Source organism: Helicoverpa armigera, chromosome 19, assembly GCF_030705265.1.
Source record: "Helicoverpa armigera isolate CAAS_96S chromosome 19, ASM3070526v1, whole genome shotgun sequence".
Taxonomy (NCBI): domain Eukaryota; kingdom Metazoa; phylum Arthropoda; class Insecta; order Lepidoptera; family Noctuidae; genus Helicoverpa; species Helicoverpa armigera.
The window spans coordinates 4,335,400-4,355,478 of NC_087138.1; the positions used below are offsets into that span (position 1 = coordinate 4,335,400).

The 20,079-nt window shown below is 34.4% G+C and overlaps 1 protein-coding gene across 2 annotated transcripts in view; it reads right to left on the minus strand.

Annotated features, from left to right (window-relative positions):
• The window catches only part of LOC110372982 (neuropeptides capa receptor), a 101,561-nt gene that overhangs the window by 58,000 nt on the left and 23,482 nt on the right, over positions 1-20,079 (minus strand). The window contains exon 4 of one of the 2 annotated variants that reach the window (XM_021330037.3): positions 654-795. In XM_021330037.3, the coding sequence (XP_021185712.3) occupies positions 654-795 (142 nt within the window). Of the gene's footprint in view, positions 1-644; positions 796-20,079 lie in introns of both variants that reach the window. The other variant, XM_021330036.3, reaches the window with a different exon arrangement.

A 20,079-nucleotide genomic window follows, 5' to 3' on the forward strand; every position in this document is an offset into this window, starting at 1 on the left:
CTGTCAACTGGTCAAAACATTCGATAATATTGTATGAAAACGAAAAATGACTCGTGTCGCTAAACCTGCTTGGGCTGCGGGTTGTTCGAAAGAGGTACCGCGGCCCTAGCACATAAGGCCTACGACGGAACACGACGGCTTTTAGTCAGTAAGAGTCTGACACTCCCTCACCGCTGCTAACCCACAGCGGGAGGGGTCATTTGATGATTTTTTACGTCGTTAAAAAAAAAAAAAAACCTGCTCAATGGATTAGGTTATTTTTCTACAATTCGCTATAGAATATCACGACACACCCGATATAAGTACGTGCGTACTAGAAATTAAGGCTACATTAAATAGTGTAAAATGTATTAAATAAACTTTGCGTCAACAGTTTCCATTATTAAGCATTAATATCTGAATGTTTACTGTTCAGTTGACGTCATTAAAACTCATTAGGAACCGACAAATTATCTCACGGACAAATAAATAATATGGGTGGATAAACGCATTACCAACTTTCTTTATATGTATCTATATTCCACACATTTTCTATAAACAAAAGGTAGGTATGGCTTATCCACCTCAATTCGCAGCCTACCAAAGGATCAAAGATACTTATACCAAATTGAAAAAAGAGGAAAAATATGTAAAAAAATACTAACAATGTGTACCTTATATGATACCCCATCCTGGCGTATAGACAGAGTATGAGAACAGCTGGCACGAAGAAGAAGAAGATACTGCTAAGTTCTAGCAGAGGAGATGGTGCCATGAGAGCACAGAATGCAGACTCCAATGATATGTTGCCAGAATCTGCAAAAAGAAATGAAAATTTAAGTAACACAGCAGAAATTTGCAGTATCCTCTCTATATGTGTTCAGATTTTACCGATGTTCTAAGCTAAGGGGTAAATGAACTTCTATAGTTAGGACACAGGTCAAACGATGAACAGTAATTTACAAGCACAAGCTGTTAAAATTATATCCAGGGACACCTGTTTGCTCAATATGGTAGGTACGTTATATTAGCGCAAACTCAAAGAAACGAGTACTTATCTATTCTAATATTATAAAGAGGAAAACTTTGTTTGTTCGTTTGTTTGGTTGTAATTAATAAACTCAAAAACTACTGGACCGATTTTAAATATTCTTTCACCATTAGAAAGCCATTAGAGCTACTGCCCGTTGCGGGCATTTTAAATATTCTTTCACCATTAGAAAGCTATATTATCTGCGAGTAACATAGGTTATATTTTATCAAGGTGCGGGCAGTAGCTCCCATGGGACGCGGTAATTATAATTTACTAGCCGTTTTTTCCGCGGTTTCACCCGCGTCCCGTGGGAGCTACTGCCCGCACCTTGATAAAATATAACCTATGTTACTCGCAGATAATATAGCTTTCTAATGGTGAAAGAATATTTAAAATCGGTCCAGTAGTTTTTGAGTTTATCCATTACAACCAAACAAACAAACAAAGTTTTCCTCTTTATAATATTAGTACCTATAGAAGAAGTAAATTATAAATTCAGTGAGAACCAATTTAGAGTAAACCTTAATCCAAAGTAAAACATAGATGTATTTAAGTTTCTACTTTACGAACAAGTTACATTATGTGTGTCCAAGATACGTAGGTGAATGTAACTCGGTTATAGTTCGGTAACGTCCCACGTATATCGTGAATTTGTGTATCTAACGGAAACGTAGCTTTTTCGCAGTTATTTTTAGTTTTCGATTTATTCCTAGGTGCCTCGGAAAATATGGTGACAGAATCAAAACAGTGTAGTACGATGTATAAAATTGGAGAAGTTAGGTAACTACCTACTAATAATATTTTTTTTATATTAGGTATAAAGCTGAATAGTTTGTTTCCTATTTATACGAGTGTGAGCTTAGTCACATTAAGCTTCACAATAAAACACTTTATGACATCAAACGCACATCACACAGGTATGAATATGTACTTAAGAACTAAACGACACTTCATAAATATGTTCACATTTTTATATAGCATCACAGCTTCTATATTGCAACGTACTGAATAATATTTCACATTAATGCGACGCTTCTAACGATCTCGATGAAAATATATGATGTACAGTAAAATAAGGCGAGCTTTCAACTTTTTTCTTCAAAGCTCTGAACTCGTGTTGTGAAAAATGCAAAAGGAAGATTAAACGCGACACATAGAAGAAGAAAAGTTGTGCTCGAAATACTTTTGCTTCATGGAAAAAGCCAGTAGCATATAAAAGATTTTTTTATCAGTGGTCACACTTTTTAAAGGTTATTTTTTATGTTTGTCACGCGCTAACGGATGGATAAGGAAGGAAGCTGACAGCCTTAATTAACAAAAAAGCTTTTTATCCCGATAAAATGAAAGTCTTCCTAGAACGTGAGCAAATAGATCGCACGCGGACGAAATCACGGCCCGAAACTAACTAGTTCCAAATCCGAAGAAAAACTTTACGAAAATCATTTAGTCCGTTCTGCAGTAGTTCTATAGAAGTACCTCTATTCAATTCCAAAGCACCTAGAATACTTAATTAAACTGTCAACATGCTGACAAGCTGTAATTTTTAACCCAGCGTGTGACATGAAGTTATCCCGGATTTTCGTGACAATATTTCTCTTCACCAAGATTTCAAGACTGACGTATATTAGTGACGAAGATCTACTCACATGACATTTATTACATTACGGTACGGTTACATATATGTATACATATATATACCTACATAAGGTACATAAAATATAGTGTCTGTGGTTTTTCGTGATACACAGTGTCAGCTGTTCTTGTGCTTTCAACTTTTTATTCTGTATTTACGTTTACGATGATATTCCTAACTTTATACCCACATCAAATATTAACAACGCCACCGCTTGGGTAAGAAACAACGTTCTGCTGATTTAGCAACGGGCGCATTAGAATTACTTATTTCCCTTATTACAGCTACTAATATAAGCCATGACATGCCGTCATTGAACAGTCCTTGTCCATGGCATTGTCAGTGATTGTCTTTGGCAGTCGTTACGGGTAGTCAGAAGCCAGTAAGTCTGACACCAGTCTCACTAAGGGGTATTGGGTTGCCCTGGTAACTGGGTTGAGGAGGTAATATAAGCAGTCGCTCCTTGTAAAGCATTGGTACTCAGTTGCATCCGGTTAGACTGGAAGCCGACTCCAACATAGTTGGGAAAAGGCTCGGGAGATGATAAGCCATGACATTCTACATAAACTGCTGAGCAAATTAGTAAAGAGTTGTTTTCACCGTGTAACAGGCCCAAGTCAATAATATAGGTACATAAGTTAAGTTGTATCACTATTGCACCGCATTTTGATAATTAAGGGACAAGCTGTGCGACGAGCCCAGCGCTTGATTAATCCACCACTGGTTTATGGTTTAATCCATTCCTGTCACACCATACATCATGCTACAACTCGTGAAACATTATGAACAACTGTTTTAGCTTAGCTTAGCTTAGCATAGCATAATGTTCAGTCGTGTTGTGTACACTAATGTTTAGGTACTCTGGGACAAAGTTATTTTGCGTCCATTAGACTGAAGCTACTAAAAGAACAACAAAATTATGTTATTAGCAGGGTAGGCTTTATGTTGAACAACGTAAATTTTTAAGCCGACACTTTTGTTTGTAATGGTTAAGTGCCCTACGTTATATCGGGTTCAGCTTTTAGCGACCGATTTTGTAAAGTCAAAATGGGGTTTGGTTTTAATAAAATTGGGTTTCTTGAATTTACAATTATTAAAGTCGTTAAAATGTGATATGGTAATTTTTGTTTGTAAAAACAGTGAATATTTTTTGTGCAATTATATTTTATTCCTAGCTGTGATCTCGATTTTTTCAAAAGACCTTATTTCGACGCGATATTACGAGACAAGTATTTTTTGACGAGTATTTTAAAAAAAGAATTTAAGCTGGATAATTTGAAAAGGCTGAAAAAGGCTTATATGTATAGAACAGAAAATTACACTTTTTTACACGCTTTTTATTTCGTAAAAAATTTAGAAACATTTGAGTTAAATTCATGTCACTTTGTACGTCAAAGATTACACGTAAATAATTGTGCCTCCCTTGGAAACAAAGCTTAGTGGGCAGTACTTAAATACGGTGGATAACTGCGCCATACTAAGCTGCGTACCTTGATCTATTTGAGGGTTCCAGACATACCTAACATAACATTCAAATTAATGATGTTCAGGACGAGGAAATTAATAAAAGCCTATTAACAAAGAGCTCATCCGAAATTGCGGACAGAACGAATCATACATAATAATGTATGACCCCTTACGAAAACTATACCTATTTGGATCAAAACGGCTTCACGATTTCATCCAACTTAGGTACACTAGCTAGAGAACTACATTAACAATATAAATTATAACAAATGAATATCAAATTCCTGTTTAAAATTTCTTAGTTGAAATGGTTGTTGTTTATGCATAATGGTGATCGTTATAACTCAGATCCCGAGGCTGTTAGAGGCCAACTTTCAAGTTTGGAGGAACTAGCTATACTAATCGGATTTGCAGGGGCTTCTACTAGGGACCAAGGCTAATAAATTGTCTGTTTATATTTATTACACGGGTAGAATTTAAATTGATTTTCTTACAAGGATTTCGTAAGTTAAACTGAGGCTTAGGAAAGGTATAATCTTGAAAATAGCTGTATTTTTTATTTATTTAGGTATGCTTTAGTTTAGCCACATGCGTAGCTATTTGATAATAAATGTTACATGGGTCGTCACAAGAAAAAAGTATGCAATAAAAACAAACCTTTTCTGTCTCGCACAGGAATCTCAGTTCAAACGTCGGTTGAAATGTTATTGGGGCTTTTTCCTTTCTTTTTTTTTTTGCTTCTTCTTCTTTCGTGTTGATGACGTGTCATATATTGAGACTACACTACGCCAGCCCAATATGCCGCCACGACGAGAGCACGACCGGATGCGCTCATCAGGTCCAATGGCATTTTTTTTGCTGTACATCCTATTATGTTTTAGATACAAATGTTGGAATTTACCTACCTACAGTTTTCCACTTAAGGCCGGTAAGCAACATCTTAATTAATTCGTTGTTAAAGTTTTTGGAAGCTGTTCAGACAGTTTGAGCAAATGATTGATTGGTCATATGATATCGTAATTGACCCGGCTTGTTTGAAGTTAATTTAAATTCTAAGGCTGCAATCCTAAAATGGGGGGGTTAAATCATAGAATATATGTATAAATACTTAACCTTAGCAAGTTACGAATACCTTTATCTATATACTATCATTAAAAGCTGAAGAGTTTGTTCGCTTGAACTCGCTAATCTCAGAAACTACTCGCCCGATTTGAGGACTTTAGAATTTCGATTATTTTTTATGTAGTGTTAAGTAAACCCTAGTAATGTTAAAAAAATGGGTTTAATAAACACCTATCTTATTGCGTTTCATAACATTCACTTTACAAAATATTAAACGTTGGTATACCTACATAGCAAAGCATACATAACGAACCACATCAATAAGCTTTTTTGTCGCGAAATGACAGCTTTTCCCATAAAAAGGTAAATTACCTGTCAGGCTGTCCAAACCCCATTTTAAGTTAGTTTAGTTAAGGATGACGTTATATTTTGTATTCGAAAAAGCTATCGAAAGGACGGTTTTCATAAAAAAATGAAGTAAACATAATCATAGTCAACTGTTTAACAGTGTTTATACAAATTGACAGCCTATTTGTAAGTCCTCACGATAAAAAGCCTAATAAAACACTGAATATTTACCTAAATCGCGGCTGAAAAACGACGACTGAAGATCATTATGTTAAAATTGAAACTTTTTGGTGTCGAAATATTGTTGGTAAAAAATTACATTAGGCAACACATTACCATTAATTAACATTTGTAAAAAAAGAAATGTTTTCATGAATAACATTTTTCAAAGAAGATGCGAGTATCTTTTGTGTGAAGTCAGTGAAGAGTGACAGTCCCTTAGGATTTTATTGTGAAAGTCAAAACAGTCACACGCTCACTACCATTCGTTTTGGTTTGTAAACTTTCAGTTTACTAGTTACGCTTTACATTAACTTTGCAACTTTAAATAAAAGCACAACTTTCAGATAACAACGAAAGGCAATTTGTTTTAGTCACGCGATAAGGCATCGCATCGTAAATATGTATGTAAGAAATCTTGTTTCTTGAATGATAATAGTATTTATTTGTGTTAATGTAAGTAAGTATGCTCATGTCTCGAGGTAGTTATACTTTGTAAACCAAGGTAAAATATATCCAAGATGCTATTCTGGTGTACAAGTTACACATTGCTGCAGTTACCCGTAAAACTGCGTATACAACATGTAACTTAATTAACGCACATCCTGAAATTAGTTTGTTCAGAATCGTTTACTGAATCGATTTTTATCATTTTTAATATAGGTATTTTTTATCCCAAAAATAATTAAAACTACGGAAATTATTGTCATACTAACCCTGTACATTAAAAACAAATTCAAATAGACCGTAACTCAAAGTAATAAGACTTGTACCGTGTATTGTCGGCTTTTTCGTCGAGTCGCGGGGCGATATTTGCGTGCGTAGAAGTATGACCAAAAAGTTCTCCAAGAATTGGTATAACTAATTTAGTAAATAACAATGCATATACATGTTAAATTAAAAATTCAGTGTATGTATTATGATTATAACATAATATTCTAATTGGGGTGTTTGAGGGTGTGCGTTAATTACGTTACATGTTGTATATAATATTGGATAACCAAATACGTTATTTTTCAATTACCTGCCTAATCTCGTATAAGTATATCTTGTATCAACCATTGACGGTCGCACGGAATAAACTTTAACCCATTGTATGTCGGACCGCCGATTTATGCGAGAGACAATAAAATTGTTTTTCTATTGTTTTATAATAAGCGGCATACAAACAGTTAAACAAGATTAATCTACGAATACCAATAAGTTATTTAAACTATGAACTGATTATTTGTTATAACTTTTATACTAGTATCTCTGCCTCTAATCTAAATGTCGATGAATCTAATAGACTAATTTAAGTTATTCTAGTCTAAGCCGTGTCAAAGTCGATAACCTTATACGAACTTCGGTTGATTGATTGATTATAAACTTTTGTTTTTGACGCGAACAGCAATCAGTTTAAACAAAATTCAACTCTTAAGTTTATCAAATACTTAGCACCACAAAATAAACGGAAAAGTTCTATTGTGAAAAAATAATAAGAGGAAAGCATGTAGATGCCTATAGATTTGTTAATATCACCCTTGACATGTTAATTTTTTTTAAATTGGAACGTAGAGATCCTATGTCCGTATTTCATTTCCTATCATATTTAAAAAGTTCAGATAAAACTGTAATTTAGAAAAATGGAAGTTTAGTATTACAACTTAATTTTCAACATCAACTTTCAATTTTCAGATAAATGACTGTTGAATAAGCTAATAAATTTATTTGAACATGAGAACAATGAGGAACAATGTCTCAAATAGGGAGGAAAAGCTCGACATCCTTTATTCTATCCTACTCTAATGGCACCCTTGATAAATTCCAGTGACACGAAACTATTCATTTGGTCTGTCGTTAATTAAAATGTCGAGTAAGCTATTAATATTACAAAAGAGTGAAATGTTTGTTCAAAAGGTTAAAATATTACCCTTTAGATATTTTCATCTCATACGAGATGTTGTCTGTGGTTTGCGGTCACACCCGGATTAAAGTAGCCTGTCCTTTCTCAGGCCCTAGACTACCTATGGTACTAAAGTTCATTTAATATATAGATAGACAGTTACTTCTACATTTATAACGTATTTCAATAAAATCACTTCCCTATTTTTGTTACTGTTACGTAATAAATTGATATTCGTTTTCACGGAGCATGAAGTAGCAAGCATTGGTGCCAATCAAAAAGAGAGCCTATATATTCGAACTTTGGTGTGTCAACGCCTCAATTCTGACTTCGTGCGTGTTTGAAGCATGGCATACCTGTAGGTATGGGGTTGCGGCTAACCACAGCGTTTCACGACATGCTTCAGTATAAAGCCAGCTTAATAACCCTTATTACAGGAATGTGTGTCAAAGGGAGTCGGAATTGTCAGTTCTATGTACGAATGAATACTAAACACGTGTTTCTTAGCCCTGTCAATTTAGATAAAATGGTGCTCAAAATATAACATTAATTCGCATAGCTGAATGGTGGAGAAATTGAATTCACCATTATAAATAAAATAATCATCATCAGCCTTTTTATCGTCCCATTGCTGGGTACATGCCTATGTAAGGAAGACGACCCCAACATAGTTGGGAAAAAGGCTCGGAGGATGAGGATGGATCTGGGTACATTCCTCCTCTCACACGGAGAACGATTGAGTAATCACCACGCTCGCTCAATGCGGGTTGGTGATTTCAAACTTAATAGTCCAGGTTTCCTCGAGAGAGATCTTTAATCAGTCATTGGTGTCTAAGATATACTTAGAAAGTACATACAAACTTAGAAAAGTACATTGTAGAGAAGTCTATTGTATAGGTACCTAAATATAATATTGAATGAAAGTCAATTTTAACTGACTAAGCTATCTGTGTAAATGTACTTACATGTAGTCTTACAAACCCTGTGTTGATTACATTTATTTATCAAGTAACATACTTAATTTGTGTTTCATATTGCCTTTCACGAAATACGATTGGAGTACCAATTCTGTAAAGCAATCTAGAACTTGATTTAGATATAAATCAGAAACGCAACTAGCATTGCGTTTGTAATCTTCATTCAGATTTTCAAAATGGATTAATCACAGTATATGCTGAGTATCGATACGTGCTTATATTTTGAATCGAAATTGTGAACAATTTTTATCAGATAATTGATATAAAAATAAATATAGGTATTAAGAGGGGCGAGAAGCTTTCGAAAAAATTAAATCATTTTTATTATTAATCGTAAATTGAACCATATTCTTAACGAAAGCTTCTTGAGATAACCTTCAATTATAGATTTAGATTTAAGTTTAGACAGAGTATAATAAGATTACTTATAATCTCATAGAATTAAAATATTTTTTTTAAAAATAAGTAAAGTAAAAATAAGTGGTTAATGGCTAATCGTTTTCATTAACATTTTTTTGATATGATTAGATTAGCAAATGGCTTTTAACGCATTATCATTCATTGAATATATGAGTATTGTTTAATTAAAAAGTGCATACGACAACGCCAGGGAAAAGCGTTGACTGAGTCTTATCAAGTTGCAAACGTGAATTTGACCAATACTTATTTATTGTTTGTATTATTTATAGAACCGAATATATATGATTGGTGCTTGACGAAATAAATAATAAATGAGACAAATATTTAGACCCAAATCACATGACGTGTTAAATAGGTATACTATACAAAAGCCTGTCAAATAATATTGACAACTTGTATAATACGGTTCGTCTTATCGAGTTACACAAATTAACTTAGTATATTAAAGGCAATCTTGAATTCATATCTACTGTTTATTTCAATTTATGTGTTTGCCTGAAATTACATTTTATCTCCCTATCACAATCTATCAGCCCCCGTGGTGTACGATCGCGGCGTGAAATAAGAGCAAACTCGTAAACATTTATATATCACGTTTGCTTGGGAAATATTATATTAGAAAGTATGTGAATATTACAAATATTACGCAAGCTACATATATCGAATATCTAAATCTCTTTTGCAATCATATTCGTTCGGGCATTCACAAGTGAAAATAGGCATATAATTCAGTTTTATGAATTTTAGAAGTAATGAATTAGTAAGAAGTTCCACAAGTTTTCCTTGCTTAGTTCAAATGCGGTTGTGTGTCTTTTCAGTTTTCAATGAACCTTTTCAACGAGAATATAAACGAGTTTTGTCAAAATACAGATGCCTCTATAAGGCAAAGGATAAAGTAACAAATAAGACATAATAAACTTGTATTTGTGAAACAGTTGACGACACATTTGTATTCTTATCACATGTCCAAAACAAAGAAAGGTCACATTTGGACAAATCACTATAAGCTTTCCGATCCATTACTGGGATTATCTTCCCTTGACACAGTTCTACTAGGTATCGTCTCACATCGTAATTTTTCTAACCCAGACATTTGTTTTTTCGACTGTTATATGCAGATAAGTTGGTGTTCTTACAGTAAAATGTTGACAAACAAATGTACTGAAATGATAAATGTATGTGTTTATATGAAAAACACGTTCTCAAGTTATTCCTCTGTGTCAAATTTATGTGATAACCTCTTCAGTTCTCAGGCAATCTTATAGAAATAAACATTATTTATTTTTGCAAAACTATAGTTCGGCCGCTCAGAGAATGCGTTTCTGACACATCGCGATTGAACTGACGACGTAACTTTGTAATGGCGTTGCAGTACGATAAAAATATTTTTGCTGGTTGTTTATCGTTTTAACAATTGTTGAGCATTAAAACAACATTATTATATCAATAATAATCAATGAATGTTGTAATTTTGTGCCAAATTGAGTGTCAAATAACTTGGTAAACAATATTTTTCTAAATCTATACTGCGCTATTACAAGGTTATGTCAGCGCTTTATATTTGTAGTGCTGTGCTAAAAATAACAGGCAAGTAGCTGTTCTGGTTGATGGTTCTTATACAGTTATACTTATAATATAAAATAATACGTTTTGTTTTTCTTTTTAAGAATTTGAAAATAATGGACTATAGGATAACTTTTATGAAATATAAAAATAAAACTATGATCAAACTGAACGCGCGAAAGAAAGTAGCATTTTTATATTTAGGTTGAAAATGGTAACCCCAAATGGCATCATGGGCCGTCATTTTGTGACGCTAAATAGTCATTTGTTGTCGTTTCGTGCGCTAAGACTAAGTGCCCTGCCTCATTAGGACGCCAATGGCGACGTCGCCGGCTACGTATCCAAGCAGTTAGTATTGAAATGTATGGAACCTAACTCACTTGGCGACGGTTTGAAAACGTCGCCAAATTGGAGGCGTGGCCACGAGCTACAGTTCCCTATGTGGCTTCTGGCTACCGTGGCAACTTGGCGACGTGGCCACAGTAGCCACTATAATGTACACGGTAAAGCGCACCTCCCTCACACAGTCGCCAATGTGGTCGCCAGTCAGCTTGCAATTTCTTGAGCGACGACGTAAACAATTGACTGTCGAGACGCCATGGCCACTCGACTTGGCGACATTTGGATGCCAGAAGTAGCCAGACCTGTACCGCTGGCGACGTCGCCATGGCGTCCCAGTGAGGTAGAGCTCTAAAAACCTGATTTTGGAAGATTTTGACCGAGATATCAGGATTGATTCTGTTATTGATAATACCTAATATACACGTAATATACACGTAGGCGAAGATGATGATGAAGACACCACCTCCTCAAGCGAATCGGAGTCTGATTAACATTCTGTACGCACATTCAATTCAATGTACTTACTTTATTGCATAGAAATACAGATTGTAACTTTGTAACAAAGAATAAATAAAACGATTTTATTATATGAATATTACCTTTTTTTGGTTTCCACTTAAATAACTAAAATATAAATTTTAAATTATTTCGCCAATTTAAAACGAAAATAATCTTAAAATAATGCGGCGGTTTATTTTGGGGGAACGGTAACGAACTCAGTGTTATGTTGTGCCCATCACTAGTCCTGACTAACTGACAGGTGTCAGGAACGCATTCTCTGAACGGCCGAACTATAGATGTCATGAGAAATTGTAGTTTATTGTTGTTTTACAGATTTTTCGAAATTAGAATAATACTCAAACTGGCTGAATAAAATATTCAGTTATGCTAGAATTCGAGATAATTTGGTGGGCCATGTCTTATTATGTAGATAAATGTTAAGACATATATTTAAACTGTCGGTACCAAATTATGTAATGGCTTTACTTACACGAATTTCTACATTCTAAAGGCTAGAGGAATAATCTTGGAGTTGAAAATTTTGTTCTGTAAGTGTGCAGATATGTAAATTGTATGCTAATACATAATATGCAAAACCGTGCCGCTTAGAGTTTCAAAAGACAATTGTGGAAAACGGAAGCGATTTCCCTACACACTGAGTCTTTAAAAGTTATGCAAACCTTATACCTTTTACGTTTTAAGAGACTTTCCAAATGTATAATCTTTTTATTAATCTAAAAATAAAAATCGAAAAAGTTCAAACCGGCTTCTACAGTCGCCTAATCAGTATTTCTTCTTGTTTCAAGCTTAGAAGCTGTTTTTGACAATCACTCATATTTTTGTAACAACAAAACATATTTTTAGGTGTATTTGAAAGACAAATATTTGATATACTTCAGAAAATAAAAACAATACAATTGAACCATAAATACATTTTCGAAAAATAGGTTTTGTAAGTACAGAATAGGTACTAGCTCAAAATCAGTTAAATACAACCCGCTCTTTTTGTATAATGACAAACTACAGTTCGGTTTGTTTAATGGCTCTGGCTATTATGATTTCCTCACCTCCTGGCCTTCGAAGAAGATTTCATTCAATGTTCGTGCTTGAAAATATTTTCAAGAGATTAGGGGCAAATAATTTAAAGAGTTGACAATATGGCTGCGGTGAAAACTTTTGATGAAATACTTTTATTTTTTGTTATATAGGTATATTGTAATACCATTTCCTTTATGGGATTTTCGGCTTATTCCTCATTAATCATAAAAATAATAATTTGAATCAAGATACCTAATAAATAAAATATAAACAAAATTCAACATTTCAAGCGTAGGATGCAGCTAACTTTCCGGAACGCAAACTTTTGTTTGCACTTTGTTTCCAATTTATATTCGGCTTACATTCAGATTCTCGCCCACATTCGAAATGAAAGGTATATTATTAAGGTATATTATCGTTATCTCACCTCGTTACCTGAGGTTTTCGGATAAAACACAAGTTCGAGAACTCAAACTGAATTATGTTGTCCATTTTAGTTTATTCCGCAAGGAATTCCTTGAATATCTGGATAAAGCTGTTATTAAAGACCGTGAACAATCTCGGACTTTCAGTCCAACTTAATGATAAATTAGTAAAATTATGCTTTAATCCGCTGCGCTCATAGAGCACTGTTTATTATCTTTTTCATCAAATTTTAAAGTAGGTGATAAACTAATTAATATTAGAGACTAATCTCTTAGAGAAGTGTTACCTGTTAGATAAATTGGACCACTTTTTCAGGCATGATTTTCCTGAAGCTGTTACGGCGAACAATTACCTACATACGCAAATGCCAAATCAGGATTTTAGTTCCGCTACCAACGAGAAACTCAGTGAACCGTTAAAAATATGATTTTCCATACTTTATACTGAAATGCCAACACTACAGACAGTGTCACTTTGAGGTAACCTTAACTGTAAGCTCGTAATTAATGAGGACAATATTTCCAAGCGTAGGTAATTGTTGGGCACTTAGTTTAGTTTCAACGCTTACCGTATTACGAAATATTATGATAGAGAGACCTAGGGAAATTTTATGTACCTATTAAGTTTCATAATTTTGTTATTATATTTGCATACCAACGATTACTGGCTATTTGCCATGTGAGACGGTAAGTACTATAATTACGTCAGGATAAAAAGAAGGTACCATAGGTAGACATTGTTTTATGAAATAATAAAAAATCAATTAGAGTTACTTTCACATGCAAGGACTAGATTTCGCCAACGTCCTTTAAATACAAAATACTTCCTTGGCGCACCCCCGATAAAAGTATACCTACTTAATTGACAAATGGGCTATCTAACACTTAGGTATTATTTTTTCAGTTCAGACCTGTGGTTCCTGATATTAGTGTGTGTAAACAATTCTTCACCTTTATAAGTAATATTAGTGTTATCTGTCTTGTAAACATTAGGTATTACTTATATTTCAGAAAATACAAATCGTATTTTTTTTCTCATTGTTAGATTGATTATGTGTCATTGAAGATCGAGTGTCTAAACCGCCTTGATTAATATAATTTTGTAAAATCCACATCATAATAGCTACCACGATTTATCTTTGTCAAAACTTTCACCTTTTTCTTTGCTCCGTTTTTCAATACTAAATACGTGATACGTTTTACTGAGGTAATTTAGTTAATTAATTATATTATGCTGGTTTCTCCGTGGAATAAAGTCCCGGTCCTGAATACATTTTATTTCAAACAATGAGCTGTTATATTTTAACGCCGTTGTTACACAAGACTCGAATAAATCACCGGAGACATTAGAGCAGTTTGTTGTGCATTCTTTGTACTTTATAAGGCTCTCACAATATTTTTAAAGCGAAGATTTAAATAAAGCTTTAAGCCTTGTTTGTTGTGTAATTATACGATTAGGTCACTGTGGCTTGAATAAAATATGGAGAAATTATTGATGTTCATGACATTAGTAACACTTTTGTATTGTAATATTTTATCTCGATTATCATGATGACAACAATGCTTTCGGATCCGGTTACCGATGTATCGTAACATTATAATTATTGATTTTTCTTCAATAAATACGATATTTTCCGTCCAAAATAAATACGTTTATTGAAGAATCCCGTCGTATTTCAAGAAGAGTAGACCTAACATGCTTGTAAAGAGGACATCATTTAAAAAACACAGAAAGCTACCGATACTATCCATGGTAAATAAAATATAAGACACATATCCCATGAGGCAGTAACTACGGAACACCTGCGACGATCCCTACTTACTTGTTTCTCTTTCACTTCGTCCAGAAACAGATTCGTAAATCAGAAGCACGCACGGGTTACGAGCGTCTGACCTTTTAAAAGGACATATAGGCCGAAGTTTACCGCCTAACATAAACGTCAGTTTTCTTAAAACAAGTGTTAATATTCAGGTTAAAGAATCGTGCGTTAATTTATAAACATTTTTTATATTGCTTAACATGGCTGCCATAGAATGAAATAGAGTGCTCGTCAAGAGCTTTCATATGATACCTACAGGTTTTATCACTGTTGAGCGATTTTGAAGTGTGTAGATTCAGTGTTCATACAAAAGTGCCCATACTCGTTTTCGAAGTAAACAGTTGTTTTAAGAATAACGGACGTTTATGTTGTCGGTGAACTTTGGCCTAAAACGACACTAATAATCTCTGTGTATGTGCTTCTTGTGCGGTCCCCAGGGCTTTATAATAAAATATAGGTGTACTTTATGAAGCTGCTAGCTGTTTCTCTCAGTTTTACCAGGATCCTAAGGGAGCTATTTTACCCACCTGGTGTATCTGCATATGTAATTTAATTTCTTAATGGTTTAACTGTTTGGTCGACTCAAGTTACACGGAAACTAACGAATGAAGGGTATTTGGGATACTGTCCTATTGTTAACTTTGACGTAGGTGATATGGTAAGCCTATTTTTTTATTTTTGTTTGAACAAATTGATTTCCTGCATAAATTGTATCATTGTACCATACCTACAATTTATTGTCTACAAGTCAATCACCAGCTTTATTTGCTTTACAGATCGCAATAAAACCCATACAATTTCAGGATGCATTTATTTACAAGTGCATTTCATTGCTATATCCATCATCAGATTACATATAGATCGGACGTGTCGATTCTATTTCATTCATCGGTCTGTGCCGGCGCGTGTAATACAAACATCTCAAGTGAAAACATTAATTCTATCGCAATTATTATAGTTCTATAGTAATCTAGTTAACGGTTATTCTGATTTTGGGTGAAGGTCGGGTATCTTTGAAGGAACGTGCTGTAAAGTTTTAGTGAGGGCAACATTGTATTGAAGGTGTATCATCGGTTTAAGTATAAAGCTGGAGAGTTTGTTTGTTTGAATGCGCTGATATCAGAAAACACAGTGTAAGATCTGTCTTTGTTCTTTTCACCCGAGTTCGCCATGAAGCTCCCATGGTACGCGGGTAAAGGTAGCGTACAAAAAAAAATTGTGTCATCTTTTTCACAATTTTCTAGAATATACCGTTCGGATGACATATAGGCAGCTAATATTATTTACGATCGCTGGTTTTCTTAATATATTGTATATCTCGATGGTCTCAGCTTTCACACCAAATTAATGATCTCACCTAATAAGTTTGATCGAATGAAACTGCTTAACTCAATCCGAAAACAAAACCTCTTACAAGTTTTTTTTTTTTACTTTGACATTACAGGCTTCACTTTTCTTTCTTAATACTTTGAAGTTCTAAGAAGCGTTTAATTCAATATTTCGCTTTTTTCGCTTTAAGTTTTATCCACGAGACTTAATCCGCAGAAAAAAATATATATATACCTAAGTAGGTACCAATGGGTCAAATTACTTGAAAAAGTCTGGTGAATATCAATTCTTCATCTAAAGTCAACCGAGTAAATCAGTATTCAACCAAATCACTGACTAAGGTCAAAGTTAGGATGCGAACATTCTGTCTTGAAACACAATACTTACATAGAAACCTAACATATTGTTATATCCTAAAACAAACAGAACCAGAGAATATAACACATGTAGTTTATTTAGTTAGTAGCTATAATCTTATTTATATCCGTCACAATTAACACATATTGTCTAGACAAAGAAATTATTCGGGAGATCGCCTTTAGTGTCAATACAGTTCCAGAAAGTAAACATTTTAACGAAACAAATAGACAGATTACCTACAACAAATAAAAAAAACAATTAGTTCATCTCTTTTACTGTGTCTTTATAAAGATATTGTTGACTGTTTACCTAAACTTAAGGTTATACCTTGTCTGAAAATTATCAGTATCGAAGTTATGTCGCCTTGAGCAACTTATATCAAGTGTAAATCTATTAGACAAAAGGAAATTTCCAAAGCCTAGCCTACTCTCAGACCTCTTTTTCTGGAAAAGAGGATGTAACAATGTTTTAAAGTAATTATTGTCGTTTTCAGAAACTATAATTGCCTTAGGATGCATTCAGACCAAATGAACAGGGAAATAAATATAGGACACGGGTATTTTTTTCACAAAATTTTATATAAACATATTTTGATAAATTGATCATTCTTTCGTTATTATTTAGATTTTTAGAAGTGGAGATAGAATGAAAAACACAAAAAATATCCTAACGCTTGGTACGTTTCCTACAAGTAAATAAGAGCGGCCCAACGAGGTCTTATGAGACCTGGTACGTTTTCTACAAGTCGAAATCGGGACCTAACATAAAATCAGCAGCTGTTTTTCTTAATACATTCCACTCTTGAAAACGTGAAAGGAATATACTCAAATAACACACCCTCGTTTTTGTGGGCAGTCGTGTAAAAACCTCTTTGATTTTTCTACTTACGGTGCCTTTTCATCTGTGTATACAAATAGGAATACTCCTAAATATTGATAGGTAAACATGTACATAAACAGTTGGCGATGGACCGCTGGCCAGCAGCCAAAGTCGTGTGTGGTATTATATTAAACTCCTTTGTTAGACACAGAAAGGGTTTTGGCAAATATTCTCACTGTAATGATATTTCTCATTTTTATTTGGTACATTGTTGTGGGTTTATTTGTTAGGATTCGGCAATCGGACTGTCCGTCCATCTGCCAGTCTGTCATAGGGTTGTATCGTTTGAACCGTAATGATAGACTTGACATTTGCTTTGAGTGATGTGGATCAACTTATGTACTACTAGCTGTTGCCCGCGACTTCGTACGCGGATCCTGTCCCTTATGCCAGCGACTACGGGGTCAGCAAAATCAAAGATCTAAATAGTCTGATATTGAATTTTAAGGGACCGAAGAGAAACGTTCTATATACTTAATTTTTGTACTTTAACAGCAAAAGCACAGCAGACTAAACAAAACGCTGAGAACTGAACCGCAATAGACGTGACCATAGGGATAAAAGTAGTGATTCTAATTAGTCCGCATTTGTGTGTGGCAAAAATATTACACAAGTATTATTACGTAAAAAAACATTAAATAGATGACAAAGTCGTGGTGACTTAGTGGAAGTCGTGGTGGTTTAGTGGGTAGAGAACCAATCTCTCAAGTATGAGCGTGCGTCTTTGATTCCAGGTCTGGCAAGTGCCTGCCAATGCAACTTTTCTAAGTTCATTCATATGTACTTTCTACGTATATTTTGGATACCAATTACCGTCATTTGGAGGGGATGTTAAACTGTAGGTTCCGGCTGTCATTGAACATTCTTGGCATTCTATAGTCCCGAGGTCTGGAAGAGACATACAATATAATAATGAGATATAACGCAACAAAGTCAGAGAGTGGGGGCTCGTGACGCCACGTCTAGGTATGTAAAATTTGTACTAAGCAGTGAATTCAAGCGTTGTTGTATCTTCGTTATTATTTGTTTGTGAGAGAGAGAAAAGAAAAATACGTGTCTAAAAGACGGACTAATTACTTTTTTGATTCACCATACCTATTTCATAACATTCATTTCTATTCATTTCAAGTGTTGTATTGCTCCTGAAGTTCCACATCAGGTGTTCCAGATTTTCGATGTTTATGCGTCAATAGAGAGTGCATCAGATTGAACCACTTTTGCTAAAACGTCATATCTTCATATGCTATAGTCTAGCTGGGCTCCTGGAGTTCCACATCAGGTGTAGGTGTGGTTCAATTTTTATAAGTCAACAGAGAGTGCTTATCAGATTGAACAACTTTTGCTAAAACGTCATACCTCTATATGCTATAGTCTAGCTGGGCCCCTGGAGTTCCACATCAGGTGTTTTAGATCTTCAATTTGTGTAAGTCAATAGTAAGTGCTTATCAAATTGAACAACTTTTGCTAAAACGTCATACCTGTATATGGTATAGAGAAGCTGGGCTCTTGGGGTTCCACATCAGGTGTTCCAGATCTTAAAATTTATTATCTCAGCTGAAAATGCTCATCACATGAAACAATTTTTGCCATGGCACCATTTTTGTATCTCTAATAGTTTTGTTGGTCTGTAGGAGTTCTGCATCAGGTCTTCAAGTTTCGAAGATAAATTATAGCCTATATGTTGACCAGGCTTAATACTGATACAACAAAGAAAAAATCATTGAAATCCGTTCAGTAGTTCGGAAGATTAGCGTGTACAAATCTAAGAAGATGTATACAAACTTTCATCCCCTATTTTATCCCCTTAGGGATGGAATTTATCAAAATCCTTTCTTAAGGGTTGCCTACGCCATAGTAGCTTTATGCATGCAAAGTCTCAGTCCGATCGGTTTAAAATTGACAAAGTTTCATACAAACTTTCATCCCCTATTTTATCCCCTTGGGGGTAGAATTCAAAATCCTTTCTTAGCGGATGCCTACGTCATAACATCTACCTGCATGCCAAATTTCAGCCCGATCCATCCAGTGGTTTCAGCTGTGCGTTGATAGATCACTATGTCAGTCAGTCACCTTTGAGTTTTATATATTTAGATGTCAGTACCTAAATATATAAAAATATTGAAGTGTTAAATAAATACTGTTAAGAAATATTTTCCCAGCAAAGGATGACTTTACATAGGATAAACCTGTTCTCCAGAGAGAACTCCAAATTAGTTGGAAAATCTTCAGTAATTGAAAAGCATTTATTGAAAAGTGATCGAGAAGCATCGATATGCAATTACAAAGCTGTGCTGTGCTCGTATAAAACTTAAACTACAAAAATGCGAGTTCACACAATCTTGGGTATTCTATTCCAACTTGCAAGTGTCTGGACTAATTTTATACAATGTGTCGGAAAACGAGCACAAATAATAACTAGAAAAAAGGTATTCTTTATTAAGGCACAGTCGTCATCTTTTCTTAAAGAAAACCTTAATGTCTGATTTCCAGTAAAGGTTAATCCGGTCCTGAAATTCGGTATTCACTTACAACTAGATACAAATTGGGATTTACTAACTGAATCAAGCTACATAGGAATTTTTCCTTAGCTTTCTTTAGTGCCAGAAAAATGTGTAGGTCTATAAACGGTCCCTAAACAGACCAAATTACTTAACAGGGATCGGATTACAAGTTACTGGGTAGTCTATTTGCATTAAGATCATCTGTCTGTTTACTAGTCTAACCCATTTTCGGGACCTGTGCCAGCTTAGATATGTGCACACATGTATATTATTTACTCTAACAGCCAGTTTTTTCATC